At 42.0% G+C, this 20,537-nt stretch overlaps 2 protein-coding genes across 11 annotated transcripts in view; both read left to right on the forward strand.

Annotated features, from left to right (window-relative positions):
- Positions 1-17,207, forward strand: part of grk4 (G protein-coupled receptor kinase 4) — a 52,115-nt gene extending 34,908 nt beyond the window's left edge. Inside the window, exons 8-16 of one of the 2 annotated variants that reach the window (XM_058640004.1) lie at positions 603-743; positions 5,899-6,089; positions 7,757-7,794; positions 8,210-8,299; positions 8,870-9,078; positions 11,397-11,534; positions 12,321-12,458; positions 13,244-13,421; positions 14,637-17,207. In XM_058640004.1, the coding sequence (XP_058495987.1) occupies positions 603-743; positions 5,899-6,089; positions 7,757-7,794; positions 8,210-8,299; positions 8,870-9,078; positions 11,397-11,534; positions 12,321-12,458; positions 13,244-13,420 (1,122 nt within the window). In that variant the 3' untranslated portion in view covers position 13,421; positions 14,637-17,207. The remainder of the gene's footprint in view (positions 1-602; positions 744-5,898; positions 6,090-7,756; positions 7,795-8,209; positions 8,300-8,869; positions 9,079-11,396; positions 11,535-12,320; positions 12,459-13,243; positions 13,422-14,636) is intronic. The other variant, XM_058640002.1, reaches the window with a different exon arrangement.
- A 1,939-nt stretch (positions 17,208-19,146) lies between these two features.
- htt (huntingtin) overlaps positions 19,147-20,537 on the forward strand; it is a 32,079-nt gene continuing 30,688 nt past the window's right edge. For all 9 annotated transcript variants that reach the window (XM_058639771.1, XM_058639777.1, XM_058639773.1 and 6 more), the window contains exon 1: positions 19,147-19,544. In XM_058639771.1, coding sequence (XP_058495754.1) covers positions 19,447-19,544 — 98 coding nt within the window. In that variant the 5' untranslated portion in view covers positions 19,147-19,446. The remainder of the gene's footprint in view (positions 19,545-20,537) is intronic.

Below are 20,537 nucleotides of genomic sequence, written 5' to 3' on the forward strand. Positions count from 1 at the left end.
CTGGAAATGAGACGTTAAAGGCGTACTTCACCGCTGGAAAGATGAATGTCTATTAAAACTGGGTCATCTATGTAGTAGAAATGTGAAATAATATTTGAAGCAAGTGCCTTCTTGGCCGCGAAAGGCAGAAAAATGTAATTTTGGCATCATGTAGATGAACGACAACACCCCCCAGCATGCACTGCGCTCGCTGCCCCCGAGCTTCGAAGCAGACAGCGCTAGTTGTGTAAACACACAAATCCCTGTGGAGAATTAAATGTATAATAAATCTAAAAATACAAAACAAAATACTCGCCACACGCAACCGGTGCTTGACGGTGTTCACCGCAAGACCGGCAGTCAAACGATGCGAATCGCGTCATTGATTTTTCAACTCAGTGGAAAACTGAGGGAGGGAAGCACAATTTTTTAAAAATACTACTGCTATTCTAGCAATACAAAGCCACATGTAAATCGGTGAAGTATTCCTTTAATGTTAATATTTTAAATTGCTATTAAGTAACCTTTAACACTGTGTTAAGGCAGCACTGTCCGTGTCTCGTGTGTGTGGAGTGCGTGTGATAATCCCCCTTTTTTTCCCTCCCTTGTTGCTTGTTTTCCAGGTTTGTGCCTGCCAAGTACGTGCCACCGGTAAGATGTACGCCTGTAAAAAGCTGGAAAAGAAACGTGTGAAGAAAAGAAAAGGTGAAGCAATGGCACTAAACGAAAAACGCATTTTAGAAAAAGTTAACAGTAGTTTTGTAGTAAGTACTACCTTTTTCTTATTCAACCTTTCATCAGAATTGTACCTGTTTTCCGTTTTTGTCTGTGTGAGTGTTTTTGTGTGTGTGTGTGTGTGTGTGTGTGTGTGTGTGTGTGTGTGTGTGTGTGCGTACCGTCTGTAAGAGCGTTGTTTGTCATACCTCCAGGATCCTGCAAACGAAATTGAATGGCATGTTTGCAAAGGCTGTTGATCTGCTGTTAAAGACGATCGCTGCGACTTGAGTCGTGTTTGTTTTAATGACTTTCCTGCCAGGAGGGAAGCCTGCGACTCGCACTGGAAAGAGACGCAATGGCATAAAACTATAAAGGGGGTGGGGGGTAAATTTGATCGTTGACCAATTTCAGGTGCAATGCAGACTGGCCAGCAAGGCGAGTGAGTGCATTAGAGTCATGTGCAAATTGAATTGTGCATGCACTGCAGCGCTCAACAACAAATCCTCCACTGTATTTTCATAACAAACTTGCAAACATGCCTGATTTGATTTTGTTTGGAGTTCACTGTGAATCATTTGTGCATGTGTTCTTAATGTGATTGAAATCTGTTTTTGATGTCCTGATGGGGGATTAAATGTGCACAATTTACACTCACCAGCCACTTTATTAGGCACACACGACACCTACTGTGGAGTCAGGAGAGGCACCTGCCGTGGTTGCTCTGCTGCTGCACTCCACATATGCTTCATGTTGTGTGGTCAGAGTTGGTTTTCCTCTAACGAGCGGTTGTTTTAAAAGCCCCCCTCCACACCTGATATGCACGTCTGTCCTCGGTGACTGCGTCGCTCATGGATCACGCTGAGCACAACTGTTCAAACTCGGCATTGAAATGCGTCCTAGATGCGTGGCCTGTGACCACATGAGCTCAGATCTGGCTTCCCACGCCCTGTATTCAAATACACACTGACGTCATGACTGTTTGCGAGAACAAAATTATGTTTTTAACGAGTCTGACAGTACAGATGTGTCTGGTGTGTGTGTGTGTGTGTGTGTGTGTCAGAGGAAACTGAATGGCGTAAAGCCGTACTTGCTTTCACGTGACATAGGATTTCTTTGTTCTCATGGTTGTGAAGTCCTGTGTGTTAATATTGTGGTGATGTCAGTGTGCGTGCATCTATGTGTGTGCACATGTGTGAGAGACGGAGAGAAAGGTGCAGTGAATCAAAGCACTCGTTGCACTGCTGTAACATAAAGTACCGTTTTAACCATAACAAAAAAAAAAAATCAAAAAAATCATGTGATGATCAGTGTCAATGTTGTGATTGTGGCTACAAATAAGTTAGCACGAGTGAAACATTGAACTGCAGGGGGACAGAGGGGCGTTAGCTGAGGAGGAGGAGGCGGCGGCCTCTAATCCAGCCTGAGGATGGATTGTGTTCATGCATGTTCAGGAATGTGGCCACATGCGTCCCCAAACCGACTATGAATGTTGTTTTTGTGAATGGACCTGAGGACACATTCAGACCTGCGCTTGACACAATCCGCATGTGATCAGATCACTCGGAGGATGCATGTTCATGGTCTGAACAGGGTCTATGTTGCTGTTGCCTTTCTATCGTTCAGTCTGGTCGTTCTCATGTGACCTCTGGCATCAATGGGGCATTTTCACCCAGAGAAGCTGCTGCTTACTGGATATTATCTCTCTTTCAGGCCCATTCACTGTTCCATTCTTTGGTACCCTTCCCTGGGGGTATCAGAGTAAAATGGTACCCCCCCACACCCATGACAGTCAGCTGACTGGGCAACAGAAGAATGGCCCTCCCTTGTGATCGGTTTAAATAACCAATAAAAGTCGAGGCTATTCTCATACAAAGCTCGACGTCTTGTTGAGACAAACAGCCACAAACCGAGCAGGAATAAAAAAATAGAGCTGCTGGATGTCCTCCATTGTTGTCTGTTGTCATTCCATGTCGTCATTTGTCGCCATCGCACCGGTGCGACATCACGCTACGTGGCCCCCGGGCTCAGCCTACACTCCGCCCACTAGGGCTGTCAATCTTCCTCTACAATCCCAATCGAATTCCATTCCTAATTAATTTTAATATTCGAATTCTATTCAAATATTTAATTCAAATTTGAATACGCTTTAATACAATTCTTGCCTTGCGAACGGTAATTACAGCTGGATTTTTTTAAATATTCAAAATAGTTCCAACAGCCCACACCCCGCCTACCAAGTATCATTTACCATTCCAAACCGTACCATTCTGTACCAAACTGAAACGTACCTAGTAGAAAATCCTAGTAGATACCACATTCAGAATCACCTTTCTTCCATGCCTTTATGCCTAAATGCCCCAGAGTTGCTGCCATGTGATTGGCTGATAAGTAGTAAAGCTAATGTACCTACAAAAGCGTCCAGTGAGTTTATAAATTGTTGGTTACAATGCTGCAAAACAGAGTAAAGGAAGAAGTGGATTTTGGGCCACGCCGTCGTGCCAAGCTTGAACACTTCTCAGGGAGTCACCTAGCTTTTCATTTCTTCCATGCTACACTCAAGTCCTCCACTGAAGGGCTGGATTTACAGCTCGATAGTCCATTAACATGTAAGATGATATGTTATAGGAACAGTTCAAGACCTTAAAGGGGATACTTGTAACTTTTTATTAAACGCAAGACAAATGAGTAGCAAGAGTTACCTTTTGTTTACTCTATAAATCGTGGTGTAACAGTGCATATGTCTGTTTTTTTTTCTATATTGTCCTCACCACTTTTTTTTCCCCTTCACGTGTTCACATCATCAAGACTCGGGGCACAACTGGAAAACTTGTGTGCAGTGTGCTTCATTTTTCCATTTCGTCCAACTCTACGCACAAAAAACGCCTCAGGTGCTCGGGCAGCAGGAAAAGAAAACTTAGCTTTGGCTCCGTGCTCCAGTTCTCTGAAAAAAATTATTGTTCCAATGACAAGAAAATTACAGCAAGTGTTCATTTAACATTCTTGGAACATGTCAAGGAGAGACTGGAGGGATAATTTCTGGTTTGTGGCTCTGTGTGTACTCTGACTTAATTGGACACAGTGTGGGACACGGTGTGACTATTTAACGGCACAGAACTGTGATATTGATCTGCCGTACAATCGCCGGTACTGTAACGGAGTAGAGGGGAGTCTGTCTTCCCGTGTCGAGGCTAATGGTTTGTGTTTGGACGGTCGGATGAGTCGGTTTCAGTTGCAGTGTGAGCTATGCAGCTTGTCCTTGTTTTGAGTGAGTCATGGCAGGAACGTGTATAGGCATGTATGCGTGCACACACACACACACACACACTGGAGTGGGTTTGTTACAGAACCTCAGACTTGCAGCTCCTGTCACCTGGGAATGGCACATGATTCTCTCTCTCTTTCTATGTGTGTGTGTGTGTGAGCATGTTCCCATCTCTGTGCTGCAGGCAGAACTGATGACTCTTGATGTGCCTCTCTACCTACGAGAGCAGCTCTGTTGCCTAGCAACACTGACCAAACAGCAGTAGCAAGGATAAGAGTCAAGTACTCAAACCACTCGCGCCCCCACCCCCCATCTCGTTGTCCGTCTTTACCTTTTTTTTTTTGATCGATGCATACTGTTAGTCAGTACATCCTCTATACTGTTGCCGTACGGTACTTGCGGTTTTAAGCAATAACCCATCCACATATTTGGTGTGTGGGTGGGTGTGTGTGTGTATAATATGTGTATATGAGACACAGCGCAGGGTCAGCCCACTCTTAAAGTCTCCTGTCAGTGAAACAAAGGTACGACACAATTGTTAAAGATGGAAACAAAGTCTAGATTTTAATATCGCATTGATTGTCATCGTATGAGAAGTCTATTTTTATATAACCAATCATTTAACACATAAAAAGATGTCAGGTACTCGAGCTTGAGCAGGTGACGGGGATCACCAACAAATTCAACCAACAACCGTCAGTAGACGACAATGGACAGACCAAAATCTTGTCCCTGGGCCGCAGGTACAAACATAGAGAACCACAGCACGGTTCATCTCGCCGTTCACTGTTTTGTTTGTCTGTGACGTAAAGGTCAACAGGAAGCTGATTCAATACGCACTAGCTTATAGGGAGATACAGCGCCACCTACAGAGGTGGAGCCGTACGTACATGGGCCGATAAATCAATTTCCTTCTCCGCATGTGTGCTCGGACGACGGCTTAGCTTGATTAATCTGTGCATGTAACCATATTGAGTGTGATGAAGGAATATATTATATAATAATATTTGGTTCGACCTTGGGTTTTGTGAAAGGCACTTTAGATTAGATTATTACTTTAGATTATTATTATTACGACTAGTTAACCAGTGTGTTGTCTTTTTTTCGCCTGTATTTGTTGCATATCGATCACAGCCACTCATTCCCATTTGCTGCCAAATCACGCCCTAGACAAGAATTCCCTCGAGTGCACAACCTTTATTTTAATGACATCATCGAACTAAATCATCCGTTTTTACAGAGAGATGAAATGACATACTGTGCTTTTAAGAGTAAAGTAATTTCCAGTAAGCTATCTGACTCGGTTTGTCTTTATTTTCATGATTTTGTTGCATTAGCAAAGATGTCGGGCATCACGGGACTCTGAGCATTTTTGGTTCAGTCAGTTTGGACATTGTGTGTGTGTGTGTGTGTGTGTGTGTGGCGACCATCTATGACCACATACTCTGCAGCAGATGGAATTCCTCCTGATGGCAGCAACATCCTGCTTGTACACAACATCACATGCAACACCCACTGTACCCTGCATGTCATTGACCCACGGGGGGAGGGAGAGAGAGGGGATGGAGGGGAGGGGGATGTAAATTGGTGGGAATGAAGGGAAGCAACGAGAGAATAATTGTGGGATTAGAGGGACATGAGGCATCAGATTAATCTGTGTATGTGTGATATTTCTCCTTCAGGTTCTGTGTGTACATTCTTGTGTTGCATTCTTGAGATTGTGATGGTGTGTAACGGATGATGACTTTTCCACCTTGAACAAACTAAATGAAACTGTGACGCTTCTCTAGCAACCCTGTCTCTTACCACCACTCTTCCCTCTCGCTCCCTGCTTTCTCTCTTCTCCCCCGCCGTCCTCTTTCTTCTCGGCTCGTCCCTCGTCTCCTTTGTTACCACTGCGCCCCCCTCCTCCCCCCCACCGGATTTGCCTTCCTCTCTAGGTTAGTCTAGCCTATGCCTATGAGACCAAGGATGCGCTGTGCCTGGTGTTGACCATAATGAATGGAGGTGACTTAAAATTCCACATCTACAACATGGGCAACTCTGGCTTCGACGAGCAGAGGGCCATCTTCTACGCTGCTGAGATCTGCTGTGGCCTTGAGGACCTGCACCGTGAGAGGATAGTCTACAGGTTAGGCCACAAAGGGGGGCTAGAAACTGTTTGGGGGAAAAAACGTGCAAATGAGGAGTCAAGTTCAAAACATGTAGAACACATGGCCTTTCTAAAATATCCCACAGTGATCCTAACTTTCTGTCTCAAATCACCATCGAGCATAGAGCGCAACAATTTAGGGGTATTTTGTGGTTCTTTGTCTCAGAGGACTGATGTCGTGAGAACCACACTATGGAAGCACACTGAGTATAAGAATTTGCCTGCAACTGGATACATTGTAGGCAACCCAAACTTCAGTTTAGTCGCTTTAGATACAGGAGTCACTTACAGTACTTTTTCCCAGAGCTGCAGCACTTGTATTATCTTCTATGTTGTCGTCGTCAATGCTATCGCGGTGCCATATTTAAACGTAAACAGTATGCGTAACAGTATCATGTAGCACTGGTGTCGAGGTTTTGTACTAAACATTGTGCACACTCATGTTCTTTAGAGCTGCAAATAACGATTATTTTCATAATCGATTAATCTGTCAATTATTTTCTCAAGTATTATCGATTAATAATTGATGAATCGATTAATTGTTTAAACTCTAGTGTACTTCATAGCATGTTTATAAATGACTTTTATGGGGATTTTGCGATGCAGTCAGTGGCATATTGGCTAACACTAAACACTGTGAACAAAGTCCAGTTGTCACGGACAACATCAGACACCAACCAGCTAATGAATTATCTGAAGATGATGATGAAGAAGAAAAGGAAAAGCTTTAGCTTATCATACATGTTACACACACGCATGTGCGTTTACATGTATTTTGCTCTCGATCACATTTTTCCTCCGGTTAGACACGAGCACATGACCGTAGACCGCTGCAGTGATAACAGTCACCAAAGAGTCGTCTCTGTGTTCGTGAACCCAGCCCCTGCGTGTCATGAGGATACTGACTATTGGCCAGTTGTGCAAATTCACACTGAGGGAGCTTTCTTCGGGTTAGAACAAAAACGGCAATGTTATCTTTGCTATCTCAGGTTAAGCCTTTAATAAAAACTCAGAGGAAGGTGTGTCGATTTGAAAAAGAAAGTACAGCAGTTAAACAGTGGAATCTTCCTGTAAATCACTGACCCAGTACTGGTGTCAAAAAGAAATAATAGTGAATGTAAAATAGATAATAGTTAATGAATGGTGCAGGGATTTTACCGAGGTGTGTCGCATTCACAAAGTAATGCTAACGTAAACACTGATGTTCTTAGACGACCCGTGCACCCCCTGACACACCACCCACATGCTCAACTAAACACACACACACACACACACACATTCTTCTTTGATCTCTGTTTATGTTACGGCAGACTCGACAGTCAAGGTTTGCATTAGTCGAGTGTCCCGGTATTTATAGCCATTTATAAGAAGGTAAATCCAAAAAGGACAATGACTTTCCAAGCCTCTGAGTCAGGAAGTTGTGACGCAACTATTATTATTATTGAAAGCAGATCTACAGCTCGGGACGACGACAACGCGACACGTGGTAGCAAATAAAGACACATGTGTAGATAATCTATGAGCAGAGAGGCTCGAAAAAAGAAAGCACACGGACAATAAAATGTCAACGAAACGAGTCAATGAAAAAGACATTTATCCAGGATTGTGTTTTTATGTTCTTGACGGTTGTTTTTTTTTACCAACAGGGATTTGAAACCTGAAAACATCCTTCTGGATGATCGTGGTAAGTTTTCTTTCTGTCCTTGTTTGCTCACAATGTCCAAAGAAAATGAACATTTTGTATAATGTGCAAGCAAGCACTGCTGCACAGTATCTCCCTGTCTTCTTCACAAGCTGAAAAGTCATGTTGCTCACATCACGCTCTCTCCTCTGAGTCATACTCCTGTATTATCTGTTCTCTGAAACGTGATCTTATCTCGAAATTGAGTTATCTCTTCCACATCCCTTTAAAGCTCCTACTTTTCTCATTCTCCGCCATTACCACACACAGAATATCATGAATGAGATCACTTCAGTTTAGTAACATGACTACTTACCATTGTTTTTTATGGGACATTGGAGTTCTTTCATCTGTAAGCCATTAAATGAAAGTAGAAGTGCGTCTTTGTTGATTTATTATTCTGCTTTTTTTTGTTAAGGACACATCCGAATTTCAGACCTGGGCCTTGCTGTTCAAATCCCTGAAGGAGAGACGATACGAGGGAGAGTGGGAACTGTTGGATATATGGGTAAGATGGTTAAAAAAAAAAAAGAAAAGAACTTTACCCTTTAACACTAAGCCTCGCCTGGACTTCTTTTCCTTATTTTAAGCATAAAATAACAGGATAACTTTAAAAATCTGGCAGATATTTACAATTTAATGTTAAAATAGGTTATTAAATATTTAAAATGACGAAAAACAGAATGTTTTATTGAGAAAAAACACTGTAGTTGTACATGAACACCAGATTTTGTGAATTTGAACAGTATAAAACACATTTAAAATAACATTTGTTTGAGTCTTTGTGCAAAAAATGCAAACTATGTACAGGCGTTTTTCCATCTCGCTTCTCTGTGGTGACAAAGGCGCTGATTCGCTGGCTTCCTGCAACAGCGCGAGTGTAATTACTGTAATGACCACACGTTGACTTTGGCTCTCAGCTTTCAGAAACTGGTGGAATTTTTCCGGTAGCACAAACCGTTGCGTTATTACGGCATGCGTGTCATCTTCGATGCGCTCGGTGTTAAAGGGTTAGAACCATACGTTGATAAACGTTTTTGACCTCTGTTTTCTTACCTGTCATCCCTCCCTCCCTCAGCTCCTGAAGTGATCCAGAATGAGAGCTACACCTTCAGCCCGGACTGGTGGGGGCTGGGCTGCCTGATCTTTGAGATGATCCAGGGCCAGTCACCTTTCCGCAAGCGCAAGGAGCGTGTCAAGCGGGAGGAGGTGGACCGGCGAGTGCGCGAGGACCCGGAGGAGTACTCCGATAAGTTCTCAGAGGAGGCGAAGGACATCTGCAGACAGGTGAGAGGGAAAAGTTGCAGGTGACAAATGACGGGAGCGGAAAATGGGGGTGAAGAAATGAAGCACAGCATAATAAATCAGTTGTTTGAGAGTCGTGGCAAATGAGGACAGCGATGGATGCTGCCAGACTGAAAAGTTTTTGAGTTATTGAATCACTTTACTTTAGTATGTCATTGCAATGCCCATGTGTCTGTTTCAGATATATTCAGATATTTTTAAAATGATCTTTTTAGGCTGATTAAGCCAACCAATCTTTGCCTTTTTGTAAACATGTTCATTATTACATACTAATCAGGAAATGATGACTTATTCTTTACACATTTTCTTCTCAAAAGAAGTCGCTAAAAGTTGCCAAGACAGTCAAGGCAAAGGAAATTAATAAATGTAGAGAAATATTGACTATATTTGACTTAGAAGAAGATACAATAGAATGTACAGTATAGACAGGAACTAACCAAAATATAGAACAAATATGGGCAAACGGCTGCGCTGTGTTTTTGAAGGTCAGCATCTGCCACTGGAAAACCCATATCGATTGACCTCCACTAATGTTGTTGTTGTTGTTGTTGTTGTACAAGTCCTGTTTTAAAGTTGTCAGTAGTTATTAGGTCAGCACAGACCTACGTGTTTCCTTTGTCCCATATCGTGATACTTTTTAGCCAAGAGCCATCTGTCCGTGTCCGTGTGTCGTATATATTATCCTGGTCAGGATGAGGCAGACCATTATTATTGGATACATTTTTTTTTTTTTATTAAACGTGTGCTTGTGTTGGGTGTGTGTGTGTGTGTGTGCATATTAAGAAATCATTTGTACTATATGTACTGTGTGTAATGATGGGGAAGTTATGCAATTATCATACTAACAATTACATGTCAGGGATGCACATGGTAAAACAAACTTACTGAGGCTCAGGACTTGGGTTGAGTTTGGTCAATCAACAATAACTAAGTGGCGGTTCGGCTCGGTCTGTACGCCCGGGTTCAAGTCAAATTTGGATAGGAAAATGTGACCCAAGCTGCACTTGATCAGCTGTTCATTTCTGTGTTGTTGTTTAAATGACCTCCGTTAAATGGTCTCATTTAATGTCATGAACAGACATTATTTGTCTTGACATAAAACAAATCATGTGACTGGGCAACATGGGATCTAAACACCACTATACTCATTTGACAATGATTTGAATGTAAGAGGCATGTGTGTTTATTGAAAGGTTACGCACTGCTGCTTATAGCCTACACAGTATAACCGGTTTTTGGCCACTTGGAGAGTTGAACGAGCTGCAGTTGCAATAATGACATGATTGTGTTTTTGAAGTTGAAACTATGAACAGCACATTCTGTACATGTTCGCTGTTAAACCATTTTAGTGTGCTAAAATGTCGAGGTTTAAATAAATCAATCACAAGTTGCTCACGACTTCGTCACTCGCTGTCCTCCACAATGTCACTGCTCTGTGCTGAAAGAGGGAGCCAGTGAGCCGCGCTGCCTCTGCCAGCAGCAGGAGGGGATGGGACATTTATTTGTGGGACGTGGTGGAACATTATGACCCGAGGTTCAGCAGACTCAAAGGCTCCCTGGGGAGAGGAGGAGTGGTGGTGGAGGGGGCGGGGGGGGGGGGGGGGTCCAGCAGTGAGAAGAAAGGGTTTCTCCAAGAAATGGGTGTAAGATAATAAGGAAGGAGAGAGGTGGTCGTGTGAGTCTGCTTTGAACCGCTGTGTAAATGAAGCAAGAATTACACCGGACAAAGAACCAAGAGTGGAAAATTAGAGATGCGTGTGTTTTAAAAAATAAAAATAAAAAATAAAATAAAAGTGAGAATCCATCTGTTTGATTGTGAAAGCCATCAGCTTTTAGGTGAAAAGAGGACCAGTAAGAGTGTCCACTGGTAGCCAAACCACTCAACAACACTCATCCACTTCACAAGCCCGCTGTACCGTAGGTGGTGTGGTGGTACTATTATGGAGAAGCTCTCACAGAGACACTGCTCTGATTCTATCCATGATGGAGTTGCATTAACCCCTAAGTGTGTGGATTTGTATTAGTCTTTATTAGATTTATTTAGGATCAGACACACAAAGTCGAGAGGATTACATGCAAACGACGTCCATGTGTGTGTTTGGTATGCATTAAGCTGGAGACATAAGAGTGTCATGAATTACCCCACATCATGAGAAATCCCTCGCCTTGCTTTATTGAAAGAGGCTTAAATAGACGTTTGCTTCATCTCATCCTTGGTCATAAATTTGAAACACGCCAGAGCCGTTTAGTGACATACAGGTTTTTTTAAGTCACTTTTTTAACTCTTCCTCTTCCTCCAGCTCCTGGCCAAGGACCCCAAGGAGCGCCTTGGTTGTCAGGGCCGCGGGGCCATCGAGGTCAAGCAGCACCCTATCTTCAGAAACATCAACTTCAAACGGCTGGAGGCGAACATGCTGGAACCCCCCTTCAGCCCCGATGTAAGAACTTGCACGCACACCAAAACTCACAGTGCACGCTGTACATACAGGCTCTATTCACAGCGCGTAGCCTGAAACCTCGGCGAGTTGCAAATCAGCATACAGGAAATACCATTGTCACAAGTAAACAAACCCTTCCAGTTATCGTGGAAGTCAGGGGGGGTGCTGAGAAGCGGTCGTATGATTTCTGGGTTATGAAAATGAAAATTCCACAGAAGTCGACGGAAAGGACACACTGCTGTCTCTTTCAACGGCAATTAATGCAGTAAATGGAGCTTTCTTTTTTTTCCTTTTTGTTTTTTTTTTTTTAAATGGTGAGCAGTGAGGATGTGGTCATAGCAGGAAACTGAGGCGTGAGTGCTAGTAACTGTGAAGTGTAAGATGTCGACTCTTATCTTATACATTTAGTTCAGTGAAAATCATGTAAAGATAATTTTACCTTTCACTCGTGCACTTCTCCGGGGCAAAACAAAGTCGTTCGTAGAGATAGAGCCGTAACATTTTCAGTGTCATAAATAGACCCAGTGAGGGAGGGAGAGTGGCTGACCCGAGAGGTCAAATCAATACTTGAAAGTAGATAGTAATATCTGCATTTCTATTTTTGGTCATTCAGGTCAGTAGGGCCCTGCAGAGAGAAACAGAAAGAGTCTTGGAATATCTTTATGATTTATAGTACAGTGTGTCAGGTTTTTGTATTTTACCCTTTGATCCACACGAATTTCAATAATAATCACACTTTAAACAGTCGATCTGACTCGTTCTTCTTCCTGTCGCCTTCTTTCTCAGCCTCGGGCGGTGTACTGTAAAGACGTCCTGGACATAGAGCAGTTCTCCACTGTCAAAGGTGTAAACCTTGACCCCACAGACGACGACTTCTACCACAAGTTTGTCACAGGCAGTGTCTCCATCCCATGGCAGAACGAGGTACTGCACCCTGACTCCTCTAACATGATGTCATTGCTCTGTCCCCCCCCCCCTAGTTGAACTAAACAGTGGGTGTTTGATGGAATGCCTTTGAATCAGTGTAGGAGGATACACTGATGTTTAAGGGGCTCAATGTAAGATTTCTCATGATTTTTTGTTGTTGTTATGTTTGATCATAACATGACTTTCAGCAACCTCCTCCGTAGCATGAAATGGCCGGTGGACATATTAGCACTGCATCCACACGATTTGACACAGCTCTCATTCTGGATGACACATTTTGTCTGTCTGTCGTCTGATTGGCCGACGAGGCTTTTCAGTTGCGTTTACAACGTCACCTTTGGCAGCACTTAACAGTGACCTTTTTGCATTATTCATGTGGACAACAATGTTTTTTAAAGAAAGGATTATTTTACTCCCACCCACATGTCATGGGGACTAGGCCTTTTAGGAATGTGAACCGGATTAGATTTTCTGCTAGAATCTAAAAGATGTGACACACCAGTGGCTGACTTTTGCTCGGTTTGTGGCCGTTTGTCTCAAGAAGACGTCAGACTTTGGATGAGAGTAGACTGCAGGTGTTTGCCTTTTCTGTCGTCATGGGTGGAGCTGCTTTAACTCACTGTACCATTTCACAAGGGAAGGGCGCGACAGTCAGGCTATTCCTAATGGAAATGCAGAAAAACATGTTGCGTTCCACTCGGTGGAAACACATGTATATATATATATAGATCCAATTGTGCTAGTTGTCCAACTAAAATGACTTGACCTCTCGTGCCCTGCAGATGATCGAAATGGAGTGCTTTAAAGAAATTAATGTCTACGAGACAGACGGGACGCTGTGCTCAGACCTGGACGTGAACCGGCCTAACCCTCCACCAAAGAGAGGCTTCTTCTATCGCCTGTTCAGAAGAGAGGCAAGTGCTAGTGCTCCGACAACTGTTCGAGGGGGTGGGGGCTAAGGTACTTCCTCTCTTACTTCTTTCCGCCCTTTTTTTCCGAGGCCTTGTCCAAAATCAACTTGTGAAAAGATCATTGCTTAAACCCTGAGAAATGTGAGCGTTAAATCGCTGTTTCCAGTTAACTTGTGTTGGTTTGAACGAGGCCTTGCTTTTTTTTTCTTTCTTTTTTTTTCCTTTTCCCATCGGTCTGTTTCCATTTTCTTCCCTTTGTGTTGCACTTTGGTTTAGTGGGTCAGACGTATAGTTACGGTCGTGGGAAAGCTTCACCTTAATCTTTTTCCCTTTCTGTTTAAAGTGGAGAATATATAACAAAAAATATGTAGAAAACTCTTTGTTGTTTACAAGAGGTTCTCAACTAAAAGGTTCTTTATTACTGATACTATTTATAGTGAATTGTACTTCCCTTGAATTTAAGGGGGTCACTTCCACATGTGGGAGGTGGAACACATAAAATCCTGCTTTTTGTCCTTTTATTCCACTTGAAAGGTCCAGTGCGTCACAGTTAGTGACATCTAAAAGAGAGACTGCAGATTGTAACAAATAGAGGGCTCTTCTACCAAGCCTGTTAGGGAACTACATATCAGGAAGAGTGGCAGTCTTCTTTGTTAGCACAGTAATCGCTGTATAAAAGGCTTATTCTCAGGCTACAGCAACAAAAAGATGTGATAATAAACTCATATGAACATATTCGGGTCAGTAAATCCTCCTAAATGTCGAACCCTGGACCTTTAAGTTTGTGTCGTCTCTCTTATTGTCTTGCTGTAAGAAATTCATTTGACCTGTGAGTTGATCAAATGTAAATCTGCTCTGCACGTATTAGCCATAACCTTTACATGCGAGAGTGAGTACTGACCTGATGTTTATGTCCCTGTGTTTTTCCTGGACACCAGTGTACCGTCCACCCTCTGTTATTTATGGCAGTTGTTGGATCCAAATCAAAAAAAACTATATCAACAAAACATCAAAGATGATACAAATCTGGGTTTCCATCCTTACACCCTTTCTGCCATTTTAACTTCTTATGTGGTCTTTTACTTGCCTCAGTATTGTGTGTTTGCTGGACACCCTCTTCGGAAAGATGTAGAGACAGAAATACGTCATATGGTCACCGTGTCCGTTTCTGGACAGCGTGACGTCATATCTCGCACGTGTGAGATGAGGTGGTGAACGTTGCTAACCTCAGTGTTGTATCCTCGCTTTTTTGGTTTTCCCCCAGGTCTGTTTTAAGAGCGGTTACAGTGACGACGAGACAGAAGAGCCCTCACGACTTTAAACCACTCCCTCCAGCTGACCGCAGACCCCGCCCCCCTCTCCCCTTAGACCCCCCCTCCCTCCCTCCCTCGCCGCTGAACTTCACCACAAACTCCAACCGAGCGCAAATCTTAGGAACTCAGTGAATGTTGACCTGTATTTATGAGCTGTATTAAAAGTGTATTATAATTAAAGAAAAAAGTATGAGTTTAAAGATTTTGTACATTTGTACTTGAATTTATGTCTAGATGTATATTTTCACTAAAGGTTGTATTGTACAAAAAGCCATAAAAGTACCACTTGAATGCATACATTACATTTTATTTCCTTTTTACTTTCTTTTGGAATGAGTATGGATAATGTGTATTGGGGAGTTTTTTAAAAAAAAAGCACAGTACCATTAGTCTTTTTTTTTTTTTCTTAATGTAGCATAAGGCCTTTTTATTTTCAATATGTGCTGTATGTTTGTCATTGATTTGGCCAACGTGACGTGTTGTTAGCACATCAGATTCACCTCGTCCCATACTAACCTTCAGCCTCTGTACCCATCAAGGCTGAGGTCGGTCTGAATTGGGGGGGGGGGGGGGGGCGTAGATCTGAATGAATCCAGTCTAACATTGCTGTGTTGGTGCCATGCTGCTTAAAAACCCATCCATGTATCTCCCAGCTCTCCACCTTCGCCTTTGTTTTTGAGTTTATGAGACCTTGATAATTCTATGTCCTTCCCTCCTGGTTCAGTTGTAAGGCAGGTTACAGTAGAATGAATGGCGTATGTCGTCCACTAGGTGCCTCCACCAGCTCAGTTCTTGCGTAGATGGCAAGGAGTTGGTTTGTGTCTGACAAGCTTGACAGCATGTGCAACATTAGGCGACCCTAAATTTGAAAGGATATATTGTGGAGGTAATTTTCCATGACACGACACCTGATTATTATGATTCCTTGACCTCTGTAAAAGGCTCAGTTGCACAGTGTTTCCTTCCTTGCGGAGCAGAGCTGTTGAGAAAAATGTCTGTTACATTGCTCACTCAGGCAGAAAGAATATTATTTGATGATTTTTTTTATTTTATTTTATTTACTCATTGTTTACTTTTTCTGCATTTGTTGTACTACCTGGCTCCCCCCCCCCCTCCCTCCTTGTTTTATGATCAGAAGAGAAGAAGTCTCTCCCCCTTGAAATTTCTTAGTAATTTGCTAATCCATATTTTTAGTCTACAAGATCGCTCATGACCGATTGAGTGGAGAATGACTTGGGAAATGGAGACGGATAACGATGAGGACCGTGACGGCACTGTATGAGATCTGACCTGCAGCTTCATCTAGATAACAAAGTCATCACTAACTAACTTCTATTGATTCCGCTGTCGGCAGCTTTTTTGCCTCTGTGCTGAGTTAAAAACACGAGCTGCTCTGGCCTCTTTTGTCTGTCGATCATAGATAGCACGGCGGCGCCTGTTGGCCACTAATACTGCGAGTAGACCTCTAGTTAGTCCCCGTGGCTTCAGCTGTGTTTGTGATGAAGAGAAATGTGTTAATAGTGCCCCCGTCTTCAACCTCTGCATTGAAATCTTGTTTGATGTTCCTTCATCGGGGTGAAACAGCAAAGTTACTCTCACTGTATATTGTATGTGCGCACACCAGGAGGAACCCTCGACCACTTCCACAATATTTATGCCTTTTATGTTGTTTTTTTTTTTCTCTTTCAGACAAACGTTTCCTTTCAAATCAACCATGATCAAATTCACGTACTGTACATTTCCCCAGATATATAACAATCAGGATTCACTACAGTATGTTCCTCTCTTAGTTAGCTTTCCGTGAGCTCTTCATAAGCATTTGAAGCAGTTTTGCTTTTGAGACAGTTGCTGTTTACTCCCCCACCACCTGTTTTAATGCTGTGAATATCCAATCTGGACATGTTCCGTTTGTGTGTGTGTGTGTGTGTATGTTACACTGTATGCTACTGCAGCTTTTTGGTCAGTCTCATGCATCGAAGCAAAATTAGCGTCGCCTTGTGCAGTAAGAATTCAGTTAGCCTAAAAGATAACTTGTTGATATGATTTTACTTTCCTCCACAACATAAGCATCATCTGCATTTTTTTTTTATCTGCATTACTTACAATAAATCAAAATTGTGAAGGTGCTTGAATGTCACTTAATTAAATTTCTAACATTCAAGACCATGTGCATTCAAAATGGTACGCATACAGCTCCCCATCTAATTAACCAATATGGAGAGTCTGCAGTTTCCAGATTTTTGTCCCCTGTAGCACACGCCATTATCAAAATCAAGAATCGAACACATGCATCTAGCTGTTGCTGGCTTTCGTTACTTGAGTTTCTGAGTGTCTTTTATTATTACATAATTTTTTTTTCTTTTTTTTTTTATTGTTGTTGTTGTTGCTCTCAGGCACATTTTAAAGCAAATTTCTCTTGCCAGTGTAGATTTTAGCCTTTTAGCTCTTTAGCCTCAAAAAACCTTGTAAATGATGTATTTCTAACATGTAACTAAGCTCTAACAAACATTCACTCACCCACACAGGGAAACAGAAACATGTTCTTCTCCCATGCCTCTGTCACTGTTGAGAGTACATTATGCTCTTGTACCATCAAATATCGCAGTGAAGTTCATTTCTCTTCAGTTCTCTTCATTGCACTATGGTGTGTTTTGACAATGATTATATAGGAAGTGTCTTGACTTTTTTTTTTCTTTTTTTTTTGCCAATGATACCAAAAGCGACATTTAACTAAATAAACCACATTTCTTTTAGCCGAGGACTTAAATAAATAATGAAAGACCGACAGCCTTTATTATATGTGCCAATAACCAAGTAAATTCCTGACATCCCATATTTCTTCAACCTTTGTATCCTTCCGTCCACTCCGAGAGAAATTCCTTCACATTAAGGAACTTTAAACAGTTCAACAGTTTTGAATGTCCGCACTAAGTGCATTTTAATGCCTGTTTTTAAAAAAAAAAGAAGAAAAAAGATACATATGTTTTATTATTCAAGCATGTATTGGTTTGTAATACTTCAGGTTCCTTATATATGTAAATGATGACCTTCGAGTGCCAACATATCTCACTGGTATCTGAGAACAACCTTATAAATGGCATGGTGACCAGATGAATTTGCCCAGTTTGAATAACGATAATTATTCCCTCTCCTCTCCTTCCTCCGAGGCGCTAATGGTGAGTCGGTCTGTGCAGAAACTGGGGTGTTTAGATTGAGAGAGAGAGAGATGCACAATTTGTTGTCACCCGAGTCGGAGTCTTTGAGATAACCACCGATAACAAGCCCTGGAGCTCGTCTAGGTTTCTGTCCAGATATTTGAAAGGAAGGGAGGAATGGAAAAATGCATTCTGCGTATTCAAACTGGGCCTGGAACTTCTTGATTTATTTTTTTTTCTCCTTCCTTTTTTGTAACTGTACAGTCATGTCGTTCAACCACTGCAGTCATTGTTAATTCTTGTACAAGTTGTATCACTGGTTGTTGTACCATATCTGACATTTGTAATTATGAAATAATACACTGCCATTTGTATAAAAAAAAAAACTTGTGTCTTGACTTATTTGTGTCATACAGTATCTAATTGGGTTGTTTGAGTAAAATGCTTTATTGAAATCACAACTGCACGGGTGGTATTGGAGGATTTTTATTGCCGCAGGTAGAACCTTAAACTCCCTACACAACAGACACTCAACACAACACGATATTTAAATATAAAATATAGGAAAAATATAAGGGGCTCTAAACACAAAATGGACATGTAAACCTAATGGATTAGGATTTTGATGTATTGCAATAATCATAATACATTATTATGATGTAATATCCAGAACATTTTTCATCCCTGATTTATTGTAACACAGAAACTACCACAGTTGTTTCCAGTGTTACTTTGATAAGATAATCCTTAATTTGTCCCACAAGGGGAATTTTGCAGTGTTACAGCAGCATACAATCACAACATTGTAGAAAAGTAGAAATAACATAAGAAAAAAAAAATTAAACAAGGTAAACAATAACATAATATTTACAAGTAAACAGTGCACTCAGGGAAGACAGTGTTATAATGAAACCAGGGATTGTTTGAGAGACACAGTAAGAGAGGATAAACTTCAACTTAACATGGTTGCCATTTTTTAGTCCCAATAATTTCCACCTATTTAACTGATGGTAGCCTACAGTACTTCCCATTACAAAGCTTTTCCCTGGAAATGACATAAATAATAAGATTGTTATCACAATATTACCTCCCCACTTACTATATACTATAAACATATTACTCAACAGTAATAGTCTTGCACCAGTCTTGTTTTTAACAAATCTGCGTTTCAGAGGTCCCGTGATATCAACAATAACAACATAAGGGGGAAAAAAAGTCACAGTTTCTCATTGGTTTATTTCCAATGTCACTCAACATTAACTCACAGTCTGATTGGTTAGGGTGGCCGAGCTCCGCCCCTCTCTGTCAACCTGTCACACAGTGCTCTTCCCGGTGAGATTTGTCCGGGGGAACGGGTACACACTGCATCAAAGATGGCTCGCAATGGGCGAATGTTTGGTTCATTTTGGAGAAACGTTGTGTCAGAATAAGAGAGCTCGTGCACGCAGAGAAACCGCAGGGCAGGTGGTAGTTGTCGCGGGCAGTGTTTGCCACTCTCGCCGCGCTACGACCCGCTTTGCTCTCTCCGTGCGCTCGCTTGTCCCCCACTGTGTTACCTCGTTAGCTTCCATAGTAAATATTAGCCTGCTCCGTGTTGATAGCTAAAATGGCCACCATGGAGAAACTGATGAAGGCCTTCGAGTCCCTGAAGTCATTCCAGCAACAACAAGGACCGCCGACCGCCGAGGAGCTGGTGCAGAGGCAGTGAGTAGACTTTCAGTCTCGCTGTGATACCACAGCATGCTAACAGTCGCTGTGCTATTCTGAAGCTTTGCTTCAACGCTCATGTTGACGCTCGTCAGCTGAGTTAGCTTGAAGCTAGTTGTGCTAACGTGCGAGCTAGGCTAAGAACCCAGACTCCAGGTTCCCATTAGCAGAGTGGTAGCAGCCACAGAGGACACCTGCACAGTTATACCCACACATCTACAAAAATGGATCAACAATTAGTTTAACAGTTAAGATTCTGCTTTGGCCTCAGCAGAACCAAGCTGTTGTAACGTTACGTTAGCCTGTAGTGTTGGGCATTTGATGCTACAGGCCAGGTTTTATAAATACATTTGTGCCTAAATTCGTCATTGCACATGGATTTATATTATTAAGCCACTTCTGGGCAATTGTGCTGCAGCGAGTTGAGTTGTCAGAATTGTTTTGTTATGCCTCCACTCAAGGAACACGTGCATCACCTATTATTATAATAATAATAATAATAATAATAATAATAATGACGGTGTCTCCTCTTCATACATGTAATTCAGGCTAATCCATCATGTCATGGATATTTGTCATCCTCTGAGTGTAAATTGTCACAGTGTCATAATGTCTTGATTAAATATGCTATCTTCTTTACTTTTTCTGAGGTTAGGGTTAGGGTTTAAATTAAATCATATCAACCTTTAGTCCATTGAACAGCTGGTGGTCATTATCCATGACACAGTTGTTTCCACCTTTAGGGACCTAGGGGAAAGCCAGGGCTCTCCCATCCCACCACACTTTGTGCTTCTGCTGCCAGTGAAAAAGCTGCAGCTGCACAGCTCCTTTATTGTCACTGTAACATACAATATATTTTTTTCCTCAATCCCTTTTGTGGAACACATCCAGAAAATACAGGAAACATAATCATTTAGTGTGACCTAACATTACACTTGGACAATTGCACAATCCCGACTTTCTTAAACTGGGAGTAGAACACTACTTAAT

The sequence above is a fragment of the Solea solea genome, chromosome 10 (assembly GCF_958295425.1).
Source record: "Solea solea chromosome 10, fSolSol10.1, whole genome shotgun sequence".
Taxonomy (NCBI): domain Eukaryota; kingdom Metazoa; phylum Chordata; class Actinopteri; order Pleuronectiformes; family Soleidae; genus Solea; species Solea solea.